The following is a 22827-nucleotide window of genomic DNA, read 5'->3' on the forward strand; positions in this document are numbered from 1 at the left end:
CTGGTACACGATAAATGCGCGTGACTGTTGAATGAATGCATAAATGGCTTTTCCGTTTATGCTGAATTCTTAACCTTCTGCCTGCTCTGACCTTGGTAAACGTGCATTTGCTTGCCTTCATACTGCTCACCTAGATTTCTGGACTCTAGCCTGCCCGACCTCAGATAAATGCATACCCTTTGTGGTCCCGGCACCCAACCAGTGACCTCTCTCTACTGAAGTTTCCATACCCAGGGCGTCACACAGCTGAGTTCAATTACCTAACATGAGGTCTGCATTCATCAGCAAGCTTGTGAAAAAATGCATAAACTTTGTCAAATGCACAAACATGGGAAGAAACTTGAGTGAAGCGTTTACAGTTAAAAGCCAATTGCAATCATTCTAGGGGAAGGAACAGCTGTATTTGAAAACCTGCATGATTATATGAACGGCCTACAAAAAAAAAAATAAAGGAAAATCAAAGTTCATAGTAATACATTAAAAAAAAAAAACCAACAACCCGACACGAAGTTGCAATCAGTTTCCTAAGACTAGAGAGCATATGTCCCAGGTGCCTATTAAAAAGGGGCAAATACAGTCAAGGATTCGACCTTCTCTTACTCGATACCACACTCACCCAGCAACTCCAATGGAAAGGCTAACAGCAGTGACCCTCAAGAAGCCGACAGCTGCCTGAGAACATTCTGCCCAGAAAATGTCCTGAGATTCCGTTGACAGCAAAACAGCACATTAAGCCCTTAAGGGATTTTCAAAAGAAGTGTCCTGTAAGGCCCCCGTTCTTGGAGTCCTCCCTGCACTCGACCTTTCCTGGTGGCATTGAATGCCAGGACGTAAGTATTTCATGGTAGGATCAATGATTGAATGACTGAATGGAGGGAAGAGGGGATTCGGCAGGTTGCCAGATTATGAGGTAATCACAGCATCAAGCGACGTTAGCATTTATTTTGGAGGATCTTGATTTATTTTCGAGAGCACGCAACTCCGAAGGGGCCCAAATCCAAGCAGTGAGCCTGGTGAGGGAAACCGTTAGGAGGAAGGGGGGGAAAAAAAAAACCCAGCCTGAAATCCCTTGGCTAGGAGCGGGTCCCGTGCAGGCCCGAGGTTAAAGCAAGCCCTGCTTGAGGCGTCGGTCCCCAGGTCGGCCCCAGCCTAAGCCTCCTTGTGCTATAAATACAGCGGCCCACATGCTGCGGAGACATGGTGTTCCCTCCGCTCGCCGGGACAGATAACATGAATTTGCCCTTTAAACGTCCCAAGCCGAAGGCACAGCCCCCGGCCCACCCCTGCCTCCCGGAAGCGCCTTCGCCCCGGTTGCCCTCTGCCGAGGAGGGGGACGGCGAGGGGGTGTCCAGGCACCTGCCCAGCCAATGCGCACGGCGCGCACGGCCCCGGGGTCCCTCCTCCTCTCGCGAGAGACTGGGCGGGGGATATAAGGAGGGCTGCGGGGCGACGCGAGCGGCCCCTTCGCGTCGCGCAGGGACGGAGAGCGGGCGGCCGTGCCTGGCCGGGCGGAGGCGAGAGCGAGAGCGCGAGCGCGGCTCCCGGAGGCTGTGTGCGCCCGGCTGTCACCATGACTGATCACGCCTTGAGCTTCCTGAAGGATTTCCTGGCCGGCGGCGTCGCCGCTGCCGTGTCCAAGACCGCGGTCGCCCCAATCGAGAGGGTCAAACTGCTGCTGCAGGTAAGGACGGCGCGGGCGCGGCGCGGCGCGGCCAGCCTGGTGCGGGCCCGGCGGGGCGCGCGGGGCGCGGGCGAGCTGCAGCGGCGCGGGGGCGCGCGGGCGCGGGGCCCGGCCGGCCGCCGCAAATCTGTGCTAGGCCACAGGCCCCGCCGCCCGGCCTACTGGAAGGGGAAGGTGCCCTCTGCGTAGAGACAGGTCCAGCGTCAGTAGCAGATTCCTGGTGTCGGGTGGCGCCCTGCGTTCGAGTGTCTATATATGGAAAGCCACCCCGAGTGGGTTACCGCCAGCCAGATCCTGCTCCTGGGACGGCACTGACGCTCCGCTTAGGCCTCATAGGTCGGCCTCACCTTTTGATTTTCAGTGTTCGTTGCACCTTTTCCCCCGTGCATCCACCGTCTACAATAAAAACCTCAAAATAATTGTTACTCAAAAGCCAGCTTACTGTGACCCATGCACTAATGCTGTAGGCTGACATATATATATTATTTATCTTTGCATAACCTCTGTAAGGAATTTTCTCCCCGGTTTCGCAGCGGAAGAAACAGGTTTTGAGAGATTAAGTAGCAGTTTTTAGAATAAATTCAGATTGTCTTACCCTGTCCCCAAATCTTTTCCTCTGCAGCCTGATCTCTGGTTTATCATCATCTCCATCGTGTTTTTCTCTACTTGCCCCGAAGGCAAGGGCCCCTCAATGAGAAACTGGGCCTCTTCAGTTTGGGAGTCAGAATTATCATAAAGAAAAACCCCAACAAATTGCTCACTTGCAAACAGCAACAGACCCCTCAATAATTAATTACTTGGATTATCTGCTTGAAATTTTTCACGCTCTAATATCTGGTGGATTTATTCTCCTTCTGTTAGAGCATCTAGTACTCAGAGATCCTGGTCTCCAGGGAGACTCCGTGAAATTGAGGAATCATTAGCTCCTGCCCATCCTGTCTGTTAAATTAGAGCAGGGGCCCTTTAGGGCAGGGCCCTTTACCTCCCTTTGAGCCCCCAGTACAGTTCCGGAACCTAGGGAAAATGCAGTGCATACATGACTCTCTTTACAATGAAATCTTTTCAGTTTATTTGGGGAAGACCCGTTGCTCTCAAATGCCCTGATAAGTGGGGCAAAATTGTATTTTTTGGCTTGTTATCCAAGTAGCCGACATATTTATTTGGACTTGATATCTGATTTCCCCATTTATTTAAGAAAGAAAATCAGGGAATGGTAAGCATTCATTTTCCTCCTATCCTCTTTCCATCCCCCCCCCCCGCCCCCCGCTCTGGCCGTCCTCACCCAATTCCTTCCGCCCTCCCCTCTCCTCCCCCCACAGGTCCAGCATGCCAGCAAACAGATCAGTGCTGAGAAGCAGTACAAAGGGATCATTGATTGTGTGGTGAGAATCCCCAAGGAGCAGGGCTTTCTCTCCTTCTGGAGGGGTAACCTGGCCAACGTGATCCGTTACTTCCCCACCCAAGCTCTCAACTTCGCCTTCAAGGACAAGTACAAGCAGATCTTCCTGGGGGGCGTCGACCGGCATAAGCAATTCTGGCGCTACTTTGCCGGTAACCTGGCTTCCGGTGGGGCAGCTGGGGCCACCTCCCTCTGCTTTGTCTACCCACTGGACTTTGCTAGGACCAGGTTGGCTGCCGACGTGGGCAAGGGTGCTGCCCAGCGTGAGTTCAGTGGTCTGGGCGACTGTCTCACCAAGATCTTCAAGTCTGATGGCCTGAAGGGTCTCTACCAGGGTTTCAGCGTCTCTGTCCAGGGCATCATTATCTACAGAGCTGCCTACTTTGGAGTTTATGATACTGCCAAGGGTGAGCGAGGGGCCACAGGGGGTGCGGAGTGGGGAGGAGGAAGGTCCCTAGGGGTCTGTCACTCACAGAGGACCTTCTATTTATTAATCTTGGGTTTTTTCTCCCCTAGCCCCTGGGCTAAACTGAAGCTTCTGAATGAGGTGGTACGGTGTGGATAAATGGCTAAAGGGCTCTCCTTGTCCTCTACTGAAATAAACTCTGGCCTGGAGTTACCCAGAGAGGGAGAAGGGGAGCCTGCTTCCCCCTTGCCACAGCTCTGTCACTCACGACTTGGAACTCGGGGACCTCCTTCACATGCCCTGTTCCTTGGGCAGAACTCGGGGTTCCCTGGATCCCGAGGGCAGCCCCTAGCTTTGGCTGGCTGCCTGGTTATTTGTGAGGCGCCCCACAAAGGTCAGGTCCTCCCAGAAGGGTAGGGCATGGAGGTGGAGGCATGGTAGCCTCTTCTCCATCCCTTCCTGCTTTTTGCTGAGCTGCTGAGAGAAATCACTTCATAGCCATTTGGCTTCTTGCCTCTGCACACAGGGATGTTGCCTGACCCCAAGAATGTGCACATTATTGTGAGCTGGATGATTGCCCAGAGCGTGACAGCGGTCGCAGGGCTGGTGTCCTACCCCTTTGACACTGTCCGCCGTAGGATGATGATGCAGTCTGGCCGGAAAGGGGGTAAGCTTGACACCTGTGGGTCTCTTATTTCTCTGCCCAAGGAGAACACCAGTCAGTGCTCCTTCCAGTCTTCACTATTCTCCTTGTTAAAATGATGTGATAAGGACTTAGGAAAGAAAAGTTACAATCAGTCCCCCCTTGCACGGTCAGCTGGTCCTTTAGGGAAGAGAATTTGCTTCTATCAAAGGGATAAGAACATCAAAAATGAGATGTCGAGATGTGACTCGGCTAGTATTATAGAGGCCTTAGGCCCTTTTCCCTTAGGGCCTGGGTACAGAAACGCAGAAAATGAATTAGCTAGTTTATTTAAAAATAATTCTTGCTTCTGTCATCTTGCTACTATAGGTGTTAGCGGGAGAGGATGTTTTTGTTGGGTGAGATGGCCTGAAGCGGTTTTGGCTGCCATAGATCGAAACATAGGAAATTGCCATTTTTGAGGTCAAAAAGTCAAACCTTAGTGTCATATGGTTCAGCTTAATAGCTGTGTCTCTTTTAACGGTGTCCTCTTGGGCAGCAGAATCTGAGACTCCACCTGTTTTATGGGTCCACCCATAAAAAAGGGGACCATCTAGCTTCATACTTCCTGCTCCACCCGATCCCCTGATTGTACAGCTTGACCACGTGTGGGTGAGCTGGTTAATCGCCCCAGTTCTTCACTTGATCTTGGGTTGAAGGAGTAGGCTTGACAAAAGATGCTGCCTGCTAGTTATGCAAGGAAGGGGGTGTTTAGCAGGATGCCTAGAGCTGAAGTGACTGACTTTTCTAACTGTGCAGATGTCTTTCAGAGGAAAAGCCTCTTTCCTCCAGAATTCTGGAGCCCTTACCGACATTTGTTTCCACAGCGGATATTATGTACACTGGGACGGTGGACTGCTGGAGGAAGATTGCAAAAGATGAGGGAGCCAAGGCTTTCTTCAAAGGTGCCTGGTCCAATGTGTTGAGAGGCATGGGCGGAGCTTTCGTATTGGTATTGTATGATGAGATCAAAAAATACGTCTAGTGTAATCAAAACTCAAGTTCATTGGTTCCAGATCCATTGTGTGGTTTAATAGACTTTTCCTATGGGAAGTAAAAAAGATAGATCTGGGATAAAACCAGACTGAAAGGAATACCTCAGAAAAAAAATGCTTCATTGAGTGTTCATTAAACCACAGATGTATTTTGTATTTATTTTACATTTAAATTCCCACGTCAGATATAAAATAACTTATCATACTTGTACAATTAACTGAAGAACTGATAATGAAGAAGATAACCTAATGTGACACCCCAATAAAGACCACTTAACACACCTTGTTTTACTGAGTTCTTACTAACTGCTGTGTGGATTTAAAAATAAGACCAGCAATGCAGATCTTCTAGCAGGACTCGTTTAGAACTCTGGCCCAGCTTCTGAATGTCACATATCATACTATGTATCTTGTGAGTACCTACAATGCTTCAAGTTGGGCTTTCACACTTTAAGTTCATGCGCTTTCTGTCTTCCCTCATACCATGGTGCTTGAGGCTCCAACATGGTGGCATGGATCATAGCTTTCAGAATCCCACCTTATTTTATGTGCTTTCGTGCAATCTGCAGGGACTCTGAGGGTACACGGAGCAGTCTCAAGAATTTTGTGAGATTAGGGAATGCTCTGTCTTAGTGCCTTTAGAGAACTGTGATACTTCAGTCTCACAAGCGGACACCATTCATTGAGAGTCAGCTAACGGGTTAGTATTTAATACCTGTTAGGCTCTGTGGAAGACGGGAATTCATTCTGAAAGAAGCTTAAACGCGGGTAGGGAGAGGAGTGAAATGGCCATTACTAAATAATGTAATGTCTACTCTAATCTTGGTGGTTACGTAGGACTAGAAGGGGGCAGATGAAATGTGGGGAGTGGCAGGAGATGCGGGCCTGAAAGAAAACAGCTAGAGTTAGATACACGGGTATAGAAAGGACCCGCCAGCAGTCTTCTCTGTGACAACTTAGCAAGACCCGGAGGCAAAGACGGTTTTGGATTTGACTCTCATAAGTTGGTGAGCAAGAGAAAAGTCAGGACACTTTCCAGTTGGAAAGTACTTTTGGTTCTGAAGTCCAAATAGTTGATGCAGCTCTAGCTTGTTAGCCATTCGTTGGAAACCAGTCCCTGCGTCCTAGGCCAAGCTTGGAAGGCAGGCACACGTCTCGTGTATCTTTCCTGGGGGGTGGTTTGAGGGGGGTGCGCCTCTGCACCTTCTGTTCTTTACCCTCCTTCCCAGGCTCTTGTGCCTACTCACTCTTCCCTCCCAAGGAGAAAAACTCACTGCTTGTTCTGCCGCGGTAGCCAAGGTTACCTGTCCTAATGTAGTGGATATCTATGCCGATGGAAACAGGCTAAGGAACTACAAAGAAAGTGTCTCGATCCCATTTCAAGGCCAGGTCACAAACATGTAGCGTTTGGGGCCTTCTGGATACGTTATCCTCATGTTGTTTTCATCCTTAGGATATGAATGGTCCAAATTCTGGTGCTGATGGAGAGGAAAGAAAAGCAGGCCAGGCTAGTAGGGCAGATACTTTTGTGGAGTGTTATCTTCAAGTAAGGCCAGCAGCCCTTGCAGTATTTTGAAACCTAAGAATAGGTGACGGAGGAGCCATGAAACACAGCTGGGAACTGAAAGCAACGAATGATCAGTGAGTCTTCCTAGACCAACCAAGGACTGAAATTGTTTTCCAGTCTTTAACTGGGTCCTCCGTGGCATGGGACGGGAAATGGAGAAGAGGAATCCCATTTATTAAAGAGTAACACGTTATCTGCCTTCTGCACGTGACCCAGATGTCAGCTTCACCCCCCCCCCCCCTTTTTTTGCTAAAGTTATCTCTACTGCCCTGGGGGAAAGGAGATCTGCTTAAAGAGAAGAGCCAGACATACTGACTCAGTTCCTCCTTCCAGCTACTCCATTCACCAGGAACTCCCAGAACTAAGCCTCCGTCAGAATTGCTGTCATCTGGTTGGGGACATCCTGTCTTTACAAATCCTCTCACTGCACTGTCACTGGGCAAAGCTGTCACACTTGAAAGTCTGAGAAGATGAAAAGGGTTTACATTAAACTAACAGCTCAGAATTGAGTGTCCTGCCCCCAGGAATTTCTTACTAGCCCCCTTTCCTGCAAAACTTCCTCCCTAAATACAGCCCTCTTACCTACCACCCACGCCCCAGTGCCAAAAAAAAAAAGCACTTTTCCTTTTTAATGTATTTTCTCCTTTACAGGCTCACCTATAGACATCTTCTTTTTAGCCACCTTATTTTATATTTTGAGTCTAGGGGAAAAACCGTGGAAGATGACAGAGGTTAGCCCATGATGGTAACATTTACAAACTTGCCTCAACTGTTCTGTGTTTAAGTCTCAACTGTTTCCTTTCCATTTTACTTTGTATAAAATAACGCAGCACGGCTGATGCTGAGGCAAAATTTACAAACACCTACAACGTGCAGGGCTAGGAGGGAATGGAAGCTCTCCTAGGGCAGTGATCCTTATTTTTTTCGCTGCCACGGGCCTGGAGCCTCAAAGGGTGCCTGGGAACAGACACTGTTTAGTGTTTGTTGAATGCAAGAATGAGGAAAACATGCACCTAAAACCCACAAAGAACCAGCAGAATATCTGGGGAAGGGCAAGTCCTCCAGTTTGGGGGAATCCTCAACATGTATAGCAAGGGGACAAGCACGTGGGGGCATATAATGGATGGAAATTTCTGGCTGCCTTACATTCAATTTTCAAGTCTTTAAAAATACATTTTTACAAAGTTCATGCCATGAATTCCTTTTACAAGTTTTGTTTCTCGAGTGTCAGTTTTTAGTCAATCCATGATAAAGTACAGCTGACCCTCACTGAAGATCATGTATTTGCAAACTGGCCTCTTAAAATTCTATTTCTAACCTCTCTGTGTTCATTCTTGGGTATGCACTGAGTGGCGAAAAACAGGTCAAACAAGGCCAGATACGATCTGCCCTCTAGTTTCAGCTGTCATACTCTTTAAGAAAGAGGCCTTTACATTTCTGTGTTTTGTCGATGATTTCACTGTTTAAAATGGCCCCCCAGCACAGTACTGAAGTGATGTCTTGGGTTCCTAAGTACAAGAAGGCAGTGATGCTCCTTATGGAGAAAATATGTGTGCTAGCTAAGCTTCCTTCAAGCATGAGATATATACAACAATCTATAAAGAGCCACTGAAGGGGGACACCTGGGTGGCTCAGGTGGTAGAGCACGTGACTCAATCTCAGGATCTCGAGCTCAAGCCCCTTGTTGGATGTGGAGCCTACTTTAAAAAAAAAAAAAAAAGCCACTGAGCTTTTTGTGCAGGGAAGTGACATGATCAAATTTCCATTGCAGCACTTTGGCAGCAGTGTAGACAATGACTTGGGGGACAAGGGGATAGCAGTGGAAACAAAAGAGTAACATAACAGCAAGGCTAAGAAGGGGCTTGGAGTGCTGGTTAAAAGAAGCCAGAGGGAAGAGGCTAGGCTCACCCTCAGGCTTCTGTCATGGGTATGAAAAGACAATAGGATCATGTTAATCACCATCCCCAACCCTGGAAAGGACACAGTGGGGGAAAAGAAAATTGGGCTGCTTCATTAGACAGCGGGCCAAACACCTTCAGGTTCAAGATCAGCACAACTCATTTGTCAATTTCACCGTAAGATCTAAGAATTTTCTTCAAAAACAAGTGGGTTTGTGGTTTATAAAGGTTTCCATATTGGCAGACTAGGTAAGTGCAAACCAATGCTCCCTCTGAAAACTACTAGAAAAGGGATTCAAACTAATATTTGAAATAAAAATCTGCTCGAAGGCACTGGAGAACTAATAAGGCATGTGATATTATGGGGCCAATGCCAAGATCTGAACCCACAGAAGTGAGCCTAGTATTTGGGGGTCAGTTTTCCCCATGGAGTATCTTCAAATTGTGGAAAACATAGCTGCAGTGCTGAGGAACTAGAAACAATTTGATAGACCTCTTGAGGGAAAAGGGACAAAAACCAGAACCCAGGGCCTTCCAAGAAAGGGGAGCCCTAGATAAACACCCATTTGGACTGGGACCTCCGAAGGGTGACACTGTGACAAGGGAACTGGAAGCCTGCAGTCACTGATGCCGATTCAATCTCTGTTTTAATGCGATTTGAGACTTCGAGCACCCTGCTGCCTGCCAGAAGCAAAAGTAAATCCTGTCTGGAAGAAAACACCATTCAGAGCAGGGGTCAACAAACTCTTTCTCTGAAAGACAAGGCAGTAAATATTTTAGGCTTTGTTGGCCAGATGGTCTTTGACACATTGGCTTTGCTGTATTGCAAAAGCAGCCTTGGACGAGAAAATGAATAACCGTAGCTGTGTTCCATAAAAGTTATGTACACACACTGAAATGTGAATTGCATAATATTCACGTTACAAATATTCTTCTGATTAATAAAAAAACATTTAAAAAGGTAAAAGCCTTTTAAACCTGGCTGGCTCAGAGGCTTTAAACTTGCAGACCCCTGATGTAGAGTTTTAAGATCTTTCTACAATTTTTCATATAAACCAAAAACACAAACATAACTTTAAAACATCCTATTAAAAATATATTCTAGGAGCGCCTGGGTGGCTCAGTCAGTTAAGACACTGACTCTTGATTTTGGCTCAGGTCATGAGCTCACAGTTCGTGCGATGGAACCCCGCCACATGTTGGTCTCTGAGCTGGGCATGGAGCCTTAAGATTCTCAGTCTCTGTCTCTGTCTCTCTCCCCACCCCCCTCCTCTGTCCCTCCTCCACTTGTGCACCTGTGCACTCTGTCTTAAATAGATAAATAAATATAAAAATAAAAATATATTCTAAAGAGCCATGGGTTAAAAAGTAGAAATCACAATAGAAACTCAAAACTATTTTGAACTTAATGAAAATAAAAAAGGCTGTGGGCACCTGGCTGACTCAGAAGAGCATGTGACTCTTGATCTGGGGGTTGTGAGTTCAAGCCCCACATTGGGCACAGAGTTAACTTAAAAAAAAAAAAAAGGGGGCGCCTGGGTGGCTCAGTCGATTGAGCGTCCAACTTCAGCTCAGGTCACGATCTCACGGTTCGTGAGTTCGAGCCCCGCGTCAGGCTCTGGGCTGATGGCTCAGAGCCTGGAGCCTGCTTCCGATTCTGTGTCTCACTCTCTCTCTGCCCCTCCCCCATTCATGCTCTGTCTCTCTCTGTCTCAAAAATAAATAAACATTAAAAAAAAAATTTAAAAAAAAAAAAGCCTGAACATCAGTGAACTACACATCCATTTCAAGGAATTAGAAAAATAATGGCAAATTAAACCTAAAGAATAAAGCTGGAAGCCAATAATTAAGGTAACAGTAGAATTCTTTCTTGAAAAAGAGACAACAATGCCAAATGAACCGCATGACTAAAAGTGAAAGGTAAGGAGCACCTGGGTGGCTCAGTCAGTTGAGTGTCTGACTGGGGCTCAGGTGATGATCCCGCAGTCCACGAGTTCGGGCCCTGCGTCAGGCTCTGTGCCGACAGCCTGGAGCCTGCCTTGGATTCTATGTCTCTTTCTCTCTCTCTGCCCCGCCCCCACTCTCTCTCTCTCTCTCTCTGTCTCTCTCTCAAAAATAAACATAAAAAATTTTTTATTTTAAATGTGAAAGGTCAAACTTTTGGAAAATAATAGAGCAGAATATCTTCATGTGTTTAGTTAAATGGAAATTTCCTAAAATCCAACATTTTAAAAGAGCACTAACTATAAAAGACTGATAAAGTGGACTGAAGTAAAATTAAGCACTTCTGTTCACAGACATCATTTATAGTGAAAAAGCAAGCCAGACTGGGAGAAAATATTTGCAGCATACCTCACACTGGGACTGTATTGTATCCAGAACACATAACTCCTACAAATCAACAAGAAAATGACATTGAACCTATAGGAAAACAGGCAAAAAACTGTGAAAAGGGACTTCACAAAAGATATCCCAATGGCCAATAAACATGAAAGTGTTCAATCTTATTAGTCATCAAAGTCGTGCGAGTAAATCATGGAATAACACTATATACACACTTAACTGGTTATATTAGTGAGGCTATGGGACAACAGGAACTAATATACTTCTGGCTGGAGAGAAAATTGGTACACTCACTCTGGAAAACTCTAAATCTTACCCAGCGACTCCACTCCGAAGTATATGCCAACCAAATGCATGCATATGTAATCAAGATATGTCTACAAAAAACTTCATATTAGCATTATTTGTAATAACCAAAAACCTGGAAACCACCTCAAATGTCTATCAACCACAGAATGGATAAAAAAATCATGGTACAGTCATACGCTAGAATATTATACAGAAATGAGAACAAATGAATTACAGCTGCATGCAACATGAAAGAATGTCAGAAACATGAATACGTACAGCAAAAGAAGGCAGACACAAAAGAATCTAATTCCATTCGTAGGACATTCAAAAATGGGCAAAACTACACAACAGTCTTAAAAGCTAACATGGTAGTTACCTTTTGGCAGGAAAAGTGTCACGACTGGTAGGGAGCCCCAAGGGAGCTCACGAGTTCTGGCAATATTCCAACTCTGGATCTGGTTATTGGTGACACAGGTATTTGCGTTCTAACAATATATGAGGTGTACATTTATGTTTTGTGCCCCTTTCTGTATTTCTGTAGTATTTACATAAATGGTTAACAAAATCTTTATGTCATTCTCACATCCCTCTCACATTCCCCAAAATATTATTAAAAATTAAATCTTCTTAAATTAATGGTAAAATTAGGTTCTTCTAGTTAGTATACACAACTACATGCAAAGAAGATATATTTACTTAATACTAGGTATTTTCTTCATGAAATAAAAAATTCTCAGAATGAAATAAAGAAAACAAAGCTTACTTCAAACTTGGAGATTGGCTATAATTCCCAAACACATGAAATAAATGTGTGATTTTTGGTGAAGACTATCATTGTAATAAAAATACTGTAAGAATTTGGAACTATAGTTTTTAATAGTTTTTTGGTAGCTATCTACATTCTTTTACCATTTTATAATAGTGGATGTCAAATTAGGTTCATAGGAAAAAATCCTGTGTCTCATTACAGTAAGTTAATGACAGGTTACCTTGTAAGTTTAATGACAGGTTACCTTGAAAGTTTACTTTGTAAAACAATAAAACCTTAAAAAATGTCATCTAGAACAAATACTGCAACTTACCTGAACTTACAAACTGAGGCACAGAACATTTAAGACTGTATCATGGAGCCTCCAGAAATATCTCAGTGGCTTAAAAATCTGTCACCAGAATTTTAAAATCAAGTAAAACTTTCTGCTACGATGTAATCTTATTTGCTGTAAGCATCCTTGAACTTTGTAGTTGGGAGCTCACATATACTACTGCTGGAACTACTCAGTGATTTATTCCAATGGCATCATTATTATTAACCCTCATCAAAAAAATTCCTAAATTGAAGTTTTAGCAGCAAGTTTTAAAAAGAGTATTCCTTATCACTCATAATGCATGTGAAATGTTGCCGTGGACGCTTAAAAAAACAAAAACAAAACATTCTATCAGGCTATAAGGTGTTGTAGCATCTTAACAATCTTACGGAACAAATTAGATGATGTGGTTTAAAGAGGCGACCAGCAAGGCAATTTTAAGCAAACTCTTTCCCACGTAAATGTCATACTTTCAAAGATATAAATAACTAATACCCTCCTTCCAACCTCATTTTAATTCTTAGACTTGTAAGGCACATAAAAGTTATTATTCTCGGGGCACCTGGGTGGCTCAGTCGGTTGGGCGTTTGGGCGTCCGACTTCCACTCAGGTCATGATCTCACAGTTTTTGAGTTCGAGCCCTGCGTCGGGTTCTGGGCTGACAGCTCAGAGCCTGAGCCTGATTCAGATTCTGTGTGTGTCTCTCTCTCTACTCCTCCCCTGCTTGCACTCTGTCTCTCTCTCCCTCAAAATAAACATTAAAATTTTTTTTTTTTAAAAAAGTTATTATTCTCTGGCACAAAAACAGACACATAGACCAATGGAACAGAATAGAAACCCCAGAACTAGACCCACAAACGTATGGCCAACTCATCTTTGACAAAGCAGGAAAGAACATCCAATGGAAAAAAGACAGCCTCTTTAACAAATGGTGCTGGGAGAACTGGACAGCAACATGCAGAAGGTTGAAACTAGACCACTTTCTCACACCATTCACAAAAATAAACTCAAAATGGATAAAGGACCTAAATGTGAGACAGGAAACCATCAAAACCTTAGAGGAGAAAGCAGGAAAAGACCTCTCTGACCTCAGCCGTAGCAATCTCTTACTCGACACATCCCCAAAGGCAAGGGAATTAAAAGCAAAAGTGAATTACTGGGACCTTATGAAGATAAAAAGCTTCTGCACAGCAAAGGAAACAACCAACAAAACTAAAAGGCAACCAACGGAATGGGAAAAGATATTCGCAAATGACATATCAGACAAAGGGCTAGTATCCAAAATCTATAAAGAGCTCACCAAACTCCACACCCGAAAAACAAATAACCCAGTGAAGAAATGGGCAGAAAACATGAATAGACACTTCTCTAAAGAAGACATCCGGATGGCCAACAGGCACATGAAAAGATGTTCAGCGTCGCTCCTTATCAGGGAAATACAAATCAAAACCACACTCAGGTATCACCTCACGCCAGTCAGAGTGGCCAAAATGAACAAATCAGGAGACTATAGATGCTGGAGAGGATGTGGAGAAACGGGAACCCTCTTGCACTGTTGGTGGGAATGCAAATTGGTGCAGCCGCTCTGGAAAGCAGTGTGGAGGTTCCTCAGAAAATTAAAAATAGACCTACCCTATGACCCAGCAATAGCACTGCTAGAAATTTATCCAAGGGATACAGGAGTACTGATGCATAGGGCCACTTGTACCCCAATGTTCATAGCAGCACTCTCAACGATAGCCAAATTATGGAAAGAGCCTAAATGTCCATCAACTGATGAATGGATAAAGAAATTGTGGTTTATATACACAATGGAATATTACGTGGCAATGAGAAAAAATGAAATATGGCCTTTTGTAGCAACGTGGATGGAACTGGAGAGTGTGATGCTAAGTGAAATAAGCCATACAGAGAAAGACAGATACCATATGGTTTCACTCTTATGTGGATCCTGAGAAACTTAACAGGAACCCATGGGGGAGGGGAAGGAAAAAAAAGAGGTTAGAGTGGGAGAGAGCCAAAGCATAAGAGACTGTTAAAAACTGAGAACAAACTGAGGGTTGATGGGGGGTGGGAGGGAGGAGAGGGTGGGTGATGGGTATTGAGGAGGGCACCTTTTGGGATGAGCACTGGGTGTTGTATGGAAACCAATTTGTCAATAAATTTCATATTAAAAACAAAAACAAAAACAAAAACACAAACAAACAAACAAAAAAGTTATTATTCTCATTTTTAAAATGGGAACAAGAAAATACATTTGCCACATATGAATTTATGGGGGAAAAAAGAAAATATATTTGAGAGATGGGCACAGGATCAACAGTTATCTTTTGTTCTTTCTATCTTCACTATGTCAAGCTAATTCTTCAGGCTTAAAACACGTAACAGATGGGGAAATTAAAAAAAGATGTTGATTTTTAAGTTTATTACTAATCTTTATTCATGGAAATAAAGTAGCCATTAGCATTAAGCACATTTCCTAGGATGGTATACAATCATTTATAGGTTAAGATTTTGGCGTTTAAGATATTAAACATCTTATAAATTTAATTATTAAAATATAATAAATTCAACTGTGTCTCCAACTTATACTGGCCATAACACTTTGCATAGTGTGCAGTGCCTGCATCTGAACAGGAGAAGCGCACATGTATCATGATGACCTCTTTCTAAAGTTGCTCCCGTACCATTTTTGGACACTGGGTTAATGGTTTGAGAACTGCATTACACTACATTTATAAGGAAACCAGAAAACTTTTATTCGGAGTAGTAGCTAAGAAAGCAGCCTTTTAATGGAGACTGAACAAAGTAGGGAAAGTGTGAGATAAAATAGGTATCCCTTAGGAAATGATCTCAATAGTTCAAAATCTCTCATAAAATCTTGTTAAAATGGAGGCAACGTTAGTTGAACATTTGACAGATATGAAAATAACTCTCAATAAGAATCTTGCCTGATAATTTTAGATTCTGGATTATAACTTCCAGTTGCAGATGTAAATTTCCAAAGTATATATATTAGGTCCAAGTGAACCTAATATGTAGTGGTGCTAGGTGATCCTTCACCTTTCAGAAGTTCTTGAAAATAAAAATAGTACACTTACGATTCCTTCATAAAAGTGTCCCTTAAACCTTCAAAGTAGCTTGGCTTATATCAGAAAATAGTATATTCTTCCACTCCTATCCTTCTATTTTTACTTATCGTATATAAGCACTCATGATGACAGACCTGTGAATTCTGCTTTGAAAGGACGAACATTGCTGCTCAGAATTCCCAACTTTTACTCCAAGTTGGATCCCAGCTATCAGCGATACTTTGATGAACCCGCCGTCAAAGCAGTAAAAACTGAAGGCATGAAATTAGTATCTAAAATCCAAATATAGCTTGATCTATAAAAATTATGTGTTGTAATCCTGACCTATGACAGCAAAGGCCATATAAAATATATTCAGAGACTAATGTCATGAACATAAAAGGTTTATATTTTTATATATCTATATCTAGATATCTATATCAATCTATCTATATATATCTATATCTATATCTATATATCTAGATATAGATATATATAGATAGATATTCCCTAACAACTTAAAAATCAATTTCTAAAAACTGGCTTACCATATCAGGCGGGTGTCCAAATTCAGCATTACCTTATCTCTTCTTAAAGATAAGTTGTTATACAAACATTAAAAGTGCAGTAAGCTAAACACAAAAGAAAACAAAACACCCCTGGTTTAGCAGAGCTAAAGTTAATAAATAAAGCAGAGTGCTAAATGATGTAAAAACGTGGGCACCAGAAGAGAGCTTCAAATAACAATGAATGAACATTAGAGCCCAAAGAAAGAAGCAGAAAAATCTGTGAGGTTGTGTTCACATGAATTTTTTTCACCACCACTGTTGCCACACTTCACAGGCCCTATCTTCTGACAAAATCTATCAATGCCAACTTAAGACCAACAAATTCTGAATAGATATTTAGCAACATGATGTTTGGCTTACTGCCCAAGGTGGTTAGAAAAGTAAGTTCAGTTCACACGCTACAAAAGCTTGAGTTAACTTGGAAAAACAAACAACAAATATTATCGCGGCTACAGAGCAAGAACTCACATTAAAAAAAGCAAGATTTGGCATTTAATATGGAAACTTCCCAGTACATCCTAAAGGCATACTGAACAGGCCAGTAAAGAAAAAGTGATAACGCATCAGCGATGACCAAGACAGAAGAAGCGGCCATGACTGAGATGTACTCGGCTATATGAAATGAGAGCCCACAGATCGACAGAGAAATATTCTGATTTGTCAACTATATGACATCCTATTTGCCCTTACTAATTCCATTAAGATTACTAGGATTTGCAAAGTGGGACTGGCAAAAATGGTTCTGCCAGAATTCAATTCAAAAGCCCCAACCAAACAAGAAAATTAGCTGACATCATTTAAAGTAGCCTCAACAAAATGTGTGCTATTTCTCCTCTACCATTCATATTTTAATTTTCTTTCTCAGTCCTCAAAAATAGTAGCTGGAATTTCCAAAGCTTTAAGACCACACATTTCTTATTTATCTCCTCTCTGAATACAGTAAACACTGAAACGTAACACAACTTGTTAACAGTATCACTTAAAACACTGTTCTGACACAACTCAGGATCTGCTTCTTGCCTTTTCAAACTGGTGGTGCTATTGTGCTCGACAAATAGTTGCTCTTGCTTGTGGTGATCTGGTCCTTGGACAACCTATTCACAACGTAGCGGACTGTGACTCTAAAGTCTACCTCATTTCTCAGAATCGTTAGTGGTACTTTACCTGAATGTGTAAGAACGTGGAAGAGAAGGAGCTTGCTTCCAAGATGAACTTTCTAATACTCACAGTTTGAAACGGTTTGGAATGGTTGATCACATTTTTAAGATCTAACTCAGCACACTTACTCATATGGAGGTAGTAGATGCCTTTGGTCAATCACAAGGGCTGCCCTAGTACAAGCTTCTCTCAGTCTGCTCACCAAATCTAAATCAGCTCCACCAATGGAAACAAATTTCAAGTTTCGTTTCACAGTAAGTATACAATCAAGTCTTACAATCAAATTAAGAGTTATACCACCTGAATTCTGGAGCAAAGAGAAAACAGTTATATTTAGGAGCTACGATCATGGTTTAAAACTTATAAAAAATTAAAAAAAAACATAAAACAAGAACAACATAGTTAACATCTTGGGTCCGACGTACAGTGTGATATTATCACAACTGTTTTGTCAGTGTAAGAGCTGAATCATTTTCTATGTTGAGAAAATATACATGCATACTACCATTTTTCTATCAAATACATATACCTCTCATAGAAATACATCCTCACAGGAAACACTGATTTTACATTAAACTGTTTTTTTAAACAATTTTGCATTGAATTACAATAAAATTACAACTCGTTGTAAATTTTAAATTATAGACGTTTACACAGAGAATTATAATAATATACAAGAGCACTTCAGTAAGAACTGGATGAACAATGTTTAAAGTAAAAAGAGTTTTTATAACCAAGCTGTACGAACATTAGGGGGCTTAGGTCTTAGCAACAGGCCACTGGATGTGTCAAAAACTGGTCGCTCACTCTTACAACTGAGACCACTGGTAGCACTGGATGTTCTAGAAGCTCCTCCTGAAAATATATGAAGAACAAGAAATAATTTTATTTAAACTAAATACATCCATTAACCCTTGATAAACTTCCTCTCCTAAAGTTCAGAATAAATTTTTCTTCCCTATCTCACATGAATTTTTAGTAGTTTAGTATGATTCTCAAACAGGAATGCACTTCAGAACTCCCTGTGGAAATTAAAAATAATAATAAACATGCCCGGACTCTACATTGGGGGGGTTCAGATTCAACAGATTTGGGATGGGAATACATGTTTTAAAAAGCTGCTCAAATGATTCAAGCAATAAAAGAAGCCACTTTATACAAGTATTTACAAATTTGTTCAAGAAATAATTAACCATGTTCAAGGCATAATGCCGAGTATGAATTACTGGATTAAGACCCTATGTCGGTCAATGACTATAGCAAGGAAGTGACGCTTGAAGAATGAGATGAATGAATGGACTCACTAGTCATTTGAGTGTTTAAGACTCACAAGAGCACTGGGAAGTTGGGATGTCATAGGTGGTTACAGCTTTCTTCTAACATTGGCTTCTCTCTCACTCTTTTTTTTTTTTTATTTTTTTTTAACATTTATTTTTGTTTTTGTTTTTGTTTTTGTTTTCAACGTTTATTTATTTTTGGGACAGAGAGAGACAGAGCATGAATGGGGGAGGGGCAGAGAGAGAGGGAAACACAGAATCAGAAACAGGCTCCAGGCTCTGAGCCATCAGCCCAGAGCCCGATGCGGGGCTCGAACTCCCGGACCGAGAGATCGTGACCTGGCTGAAGTCGGACGCTTAACCGACTGCGCCACCCAGGCGCCCCTTAACATTTATTTTTGAAGGACACAGAGTGTGAGCAGGGCAGGGGCAGAGCGGGAAGAAGACACAGAATCTGAAGCAGGCTCCGGGCTCTGAGCTGTCAGCACAGAGCCTGACCTGGGGCTGGAATTCACGAACAGTGAGATCATGACCTGAGCTGAAGCCGGGTGCTCAACCCAGTGAGTCACCCAGGTGCCTCGGCTTCTTTTTTTATGGTTTAGAATGCACACATGGAGCGACAGCATAAACTTCCTGTGTCACACACCCTAGCACGAGGTGGCCACTCCATGCTACATTCTGTGGGACGCACCACTAGCTGGGTGTGTGTTGATCACAGGTCAGGCATTAGGAAGGATTATATGTGATGACTCTACAGACTGCTGATTCCTGTTTTAGTTAACCAGTGAGGAAGACAAAGCACATATAGGGGCGGGAGGCTATTACCAATAATCCTTAGCTTGTTAGGGGGAATGTCTCAGCCACTTTTAAACAGCGTTATCTATTCATTTCTTCCTCTAACAAATGTAATAAAATGTCTACTACTGAAGACAGTATTGACATTTTCAACCGTTTTTCTTGTTTCTTTCCTGTGCTACCATTACATGCTGTGAGTGAAACCTGAAGGTGAGTGAACTAACACAAGAGAAGAGCATACTAGTGAAAAATAATACAATGCCTTCCAGAAGTCAGCCATTTTCAAACTCTATCCAAGAACATAAGTTATATTTTTTAAAAAGGATAAAATACACACAAGGACAAAATAATTCTGAGCATGCTTACTTAACGGGCTATACTGGCCAAGAGTTGATCTCACTCGTCTGGTGGATGGTGATGAGCTGAGATAACCCATATTGCGATGATAGTCCATCAGTTGTTCAGAGCGTTTCATACCAACTGTTGGTTTCACAGATTCAAGTCTTTTCAATAGAGCCTTCATTTAAAGACAATTCAAAAGTCAACGTTAGATAGAAGTGATAGCAATAACTCAGGAAAACAACAGCAGTAAGTTTTTAAAAAGGCACTTTAAAATATTTAATTCCAGCACAGTTAACATTAAAGTGTTGTATTAGTTTCAGGTGTAGAATATAGTGATTCACCAATTCTGTTATTTGGTGCTCGTTATGATAAACGTACTGTTAATCCCCTTCACCTATTTCACCTGTCTCCCCACCTCCCCTCTGGCAACCATCAGTTTGTTCTCTATAGTTAAGAGTCTGCTTTTTTGTCTCTTTTTCCCCCTTTGTTTGGTTTCTTAAATCCCACATAGAAGTGAAATCATATGGTATTTGTCTTTATCTGACACACTCAGCATAATACTCCCTAGCTCCATCCACGTTACAAATGGCAATATTTCATTATTTTTAATGGTTAAGTAATATTCCATTGTATATATACCATGCCTTTCTTATCCATTCATCTATTGATGGACCCTTGAGCTGCTTCCATAGTTTGGCTATTGTAAATAATGCTGCAATAAATATAGGGGTACAGATACCTCTTCAAATTAGTGTTAAATCAGTAAATACTTAATAGAAATTTATGAAATAAAGATTTTAAAATCACTTTTGAGATGCTATGTGAAACAATATTTCAAATAATATACTTTCAGGAAAATCTAAGGGTTTGGGGCACCTGGGTGGCTCAGTTGGTTAAGCCTCTGATGTCAGCTCAGGTCATGATCTCACAGTTCAGGAGTTTGAGCCCCGCATCAGGCTCTGTACTGACAGCTCAGAGCCTGGAGCCTGCTTTGGATTCTGTGTCTCCCTCTCTCTCTAATCCCTCCCCTGCTCATGTTCTGCTCTCTCTCTCTCTCTCCAAAATAAATAAACATTAAAAAAATTTTTTTAGGAAAATAAGGGTTTCACCTATCCTATAAAACCAGTATGGTTTTAACAACTGATCACAGGCACATCTCTCTTTTATGTCAGGTTACAATGTTTGGAAAGGTGTTATAAATGGAAATGCATGAAACCTGATTTTCTCAGAGAATGGACAAAACGGGAGTAATATAACGCTAAAAGCCCAGTGTGTTCGTTCAACCTAGACATCACCACAAACCTATCTAAGCTACTATCAATTCTATATATGACTTTAGAGCACTGGCTTTCTAGCTGTTTACTTTCCAGTTGTGCCCCAACTGGACACTGAGGAGAGGCCAAGGGGGTGGCCTCTCAGGTCTCCCACTCCCAGTTTCTACCGGTCCATCTGTGCTCTCCATGTTGCCTGTTTCATATACTAAATATTCTGCATAAAATCTAGTTTGGAAGAAAAAAGTTTTTACTCTTAAGTTTGAAAATCATCTACTATAACTTTTAAATAGATATATAAACCAACTAGCCAAGGCAACATGATATCCAGTAACATTGTATTTTAATGATTCTGTAACAGAATCTAATGTGTAAACATTCCTAATTTTATTTTCTTTCCTCATATATTAAAAGGTAGAAAGTTTGTTTCATTTTCAAAGGTATCCTAGAGAAGGGAATATCTGAGCAGACCAAATGGATCAAGGAATTGATCTATGATTGTTTTATTATCTCTTTATCGAGTTAAACTATCTCCGTAGCAAGTTGATCTTTATTTGAAAAGAGAATGCTTGTTCAGCACTCAGATTGCCATTAAAAAACCAGCCTCTTGAATTCAGTCACAGGACAAATTTTTTTCTGCACACCTTGTTTTTCCTTCTGCCTCAACGTTGTTTTCTTTTTATTATGACAAAGAATACATAAAATTTACCATTTTTACCATTTTACCAATTTACCATTTTAAGCTTACAGTTCAGTGGCATTTAGTATATTCACATCACTGTGAACCATGACCACCAACCATATCCAGAACTTTTTCTCAGCTTTGTGTTTGCTCTCATCAGTTTCACCCTCACCCTTCTATTCTGACTGGTGTTCTGAGTAATTCCAGAGACGTGATAGATGGTAGTAGAACAAGTCAAAATACTCCAGAGAGCTGTTTAGAAAAGGGAGAAGGAAGGTGTTACAGAAATAAATGGAACCTGGAGACAAACGGCAGCGATCTAGAGCACATGAAGCAGGACACCGACCAAGTGAGAGATCTCGGCCTGCCAGCTCTTTTTGGCATGAAATGGCCTTTCTCAGTTTTTACCTTCTAAGGCTAGAGCACACCTAACTCCCTCAGGAAGCCAGACTCCACTAGAGTTAATGGTTTTCTCTGCTGAGCCCAGACTTACAATTTAAACATGGTTCCGTCTGTAAAGTCTATGGTCTTGCCATCACAAGACCGTATGTGGTCTTCTTCTCACTGTACATAGTGAGGCTGTGTATTTTAAGGGCAAAACCTCCTAGGATTATACCTTTTCTACCTACAGTTTGTAACTGCTCTGAGTTATATAAGACACTGGAAAGAACAGAAGAAAAAATATAAAATATTGCCCTGTCATTTATAGTTTGCATAAGAAGAGAATACTCTTGCATGCCCGAGTGACACATTTATAAGTGAGTAAGAAACTTCCTACGTATCACACCATGTACTCTGCTAGGCAGGGCATCGTTTGCCATGTCATCTGATTATCCTATTAACTACCTTCTGAGCTGTGGGGGGAACAGGACAGAAAATTTATTTTCAGTTAACTACTAATTTTGGTTTTTTGCTAGTAGAAGCCTCACTATTTTTTGGATAAACTAATTTCCTAAATTTGTTTATTTGGCTAGATGTAGGTTTTCCTTTTTTAAATTTTAAGAAAACTGCGACGCTTATTCATCAGATACAAAACATATAAAGTAATATAATCAAAATCAATTCTGAAATAATTTGACAATAAGGCAAAGAATAAACTCATTTTGTTGTCCTGATATGTCACTTATCAAGTTTACAGGCAGAAACTTTGGAAAACGAGAGAGAGATCAGCTATCTAAATTACATTTGTATGTCATGAATAAGTTAAGCAGAAGTTAAAGGGATGATTTCTACTAGAAACAGCTCTTGCTTATAGAAACTATCAAAATATGAAGTACTGATTACTGTATAAAGTGTAAAATCAAAAGTAGATACA

The 22827-nt window shown here is 41.9% G+C and overlaps 2 protein-coding genes and 1 long non-coding RNA gene across 5 annotated transcripts in view; 1 reads left to right on the top strand and 2 right to left on the bottom strand.

Moving 5' to 3' along the window:
* The first annotated feature begins 1443 nt into the window (after positions 1 to 1443).
* On the top strand, positions 1444 to 5444 carry SLC25A4 (solute carrier family 25 member 4). Its single transcript, XM_023252323.2, has 4 exons — positions 1444 to 1681; positions 3001 to 3487; positions 4013 to 4153; positions 4996 to 5444. Exons 1-4 carry the CDS (start codon positions 1571 to 1573, stop codon positions 5151 to 5153), a joined length of 897 nt encoding a protein of 298 aa, XP_023108091.1. The 5' UTR covers positions 1444 to 1570; the 3' UTR covers positions 5154 to 5444.
* On the bottom strand, positions 5293 to 13013 carry LOC123384771. Its single transcript, XR_006596294.1, has 2 exons — positions 12345 to 13013; positions 5293 to 6641 (listed from the first exon to the last, which is right to left on the bottom strand). It is a non-coding gene; the product is annotated as an uncharacterized LOC123384771 (long non-coding RNA).
* A 1744-nt stretch (positions 13014 to 14757) lies between these two features.
* Positions 14758 to 22827, bottom strand: part of CFAP97 (cilia and flagella associated protein 97) — a 42895-nt gene continuing 34825 nt past the window's right edge. For 2 of the 3 annotated variants that reach the window (XM_045056827.1, XM_045056828.1), the window contains exons 4-5: positions 19584 to 19734; positions 14758 to 18000 (exon numbers count right to left, since the gene is read on the bottom strand). In XM_045056827.1, coding sequence (XP_044912762.1) covers positions 17873 to 18000; positions 19584 to 19734 — 279 coding nt within the window. In that variant the 3' untranslated portion in view covers positions 14758 to 17872. Of the gene's footprint in view, positions 18001 to 19583; positions 19735 to 21684; positions 21765 to 22827 lie in introns of those variants that run through there. The other variant, XR_006597323.1, reaches the window with a different exon arrangement.

This window comes from Felis catus, chromosome B1, assembly GCF_018350175.1.
Source record: "Felis catus isolate Fca126 chromosome B1, F.catus_Fca126_mat1.0, whole genome shotgun sequence".
NCBI lineage: Eukaryota > Metazoa > Chordata > Mammalia > Carnivora > Felidae > Felis > Felis catus.

What these genes read in the sequence shown, in the direction of transcription:
- SLC25A4 (XM_023252323.2), top strand. Translation starts at nt 1,571, where the DNA reads ATGACTGATCACGCCTTGAGCTTCCTGAAGGATTTCCTGGCCGGCGGC. An exon ending in AGTTTATGATACTGCCAAGG is followed by an intron (nt 3,488 to 4,012) that starts GTGAGCGAGGGG and finishes CTCTGCACACAG; the next exon opens with GGATGTTGCCTGACCCCAAG. An exon ending in GCAGTCTGGCCGGAAAGGGG is followed by an intron (nt 4,154 to 4,995) that starts GTAAGCTTGACA and finishes TTGTTTCCACAG; the next exon opens with CGGATATTATGTACACTGGG.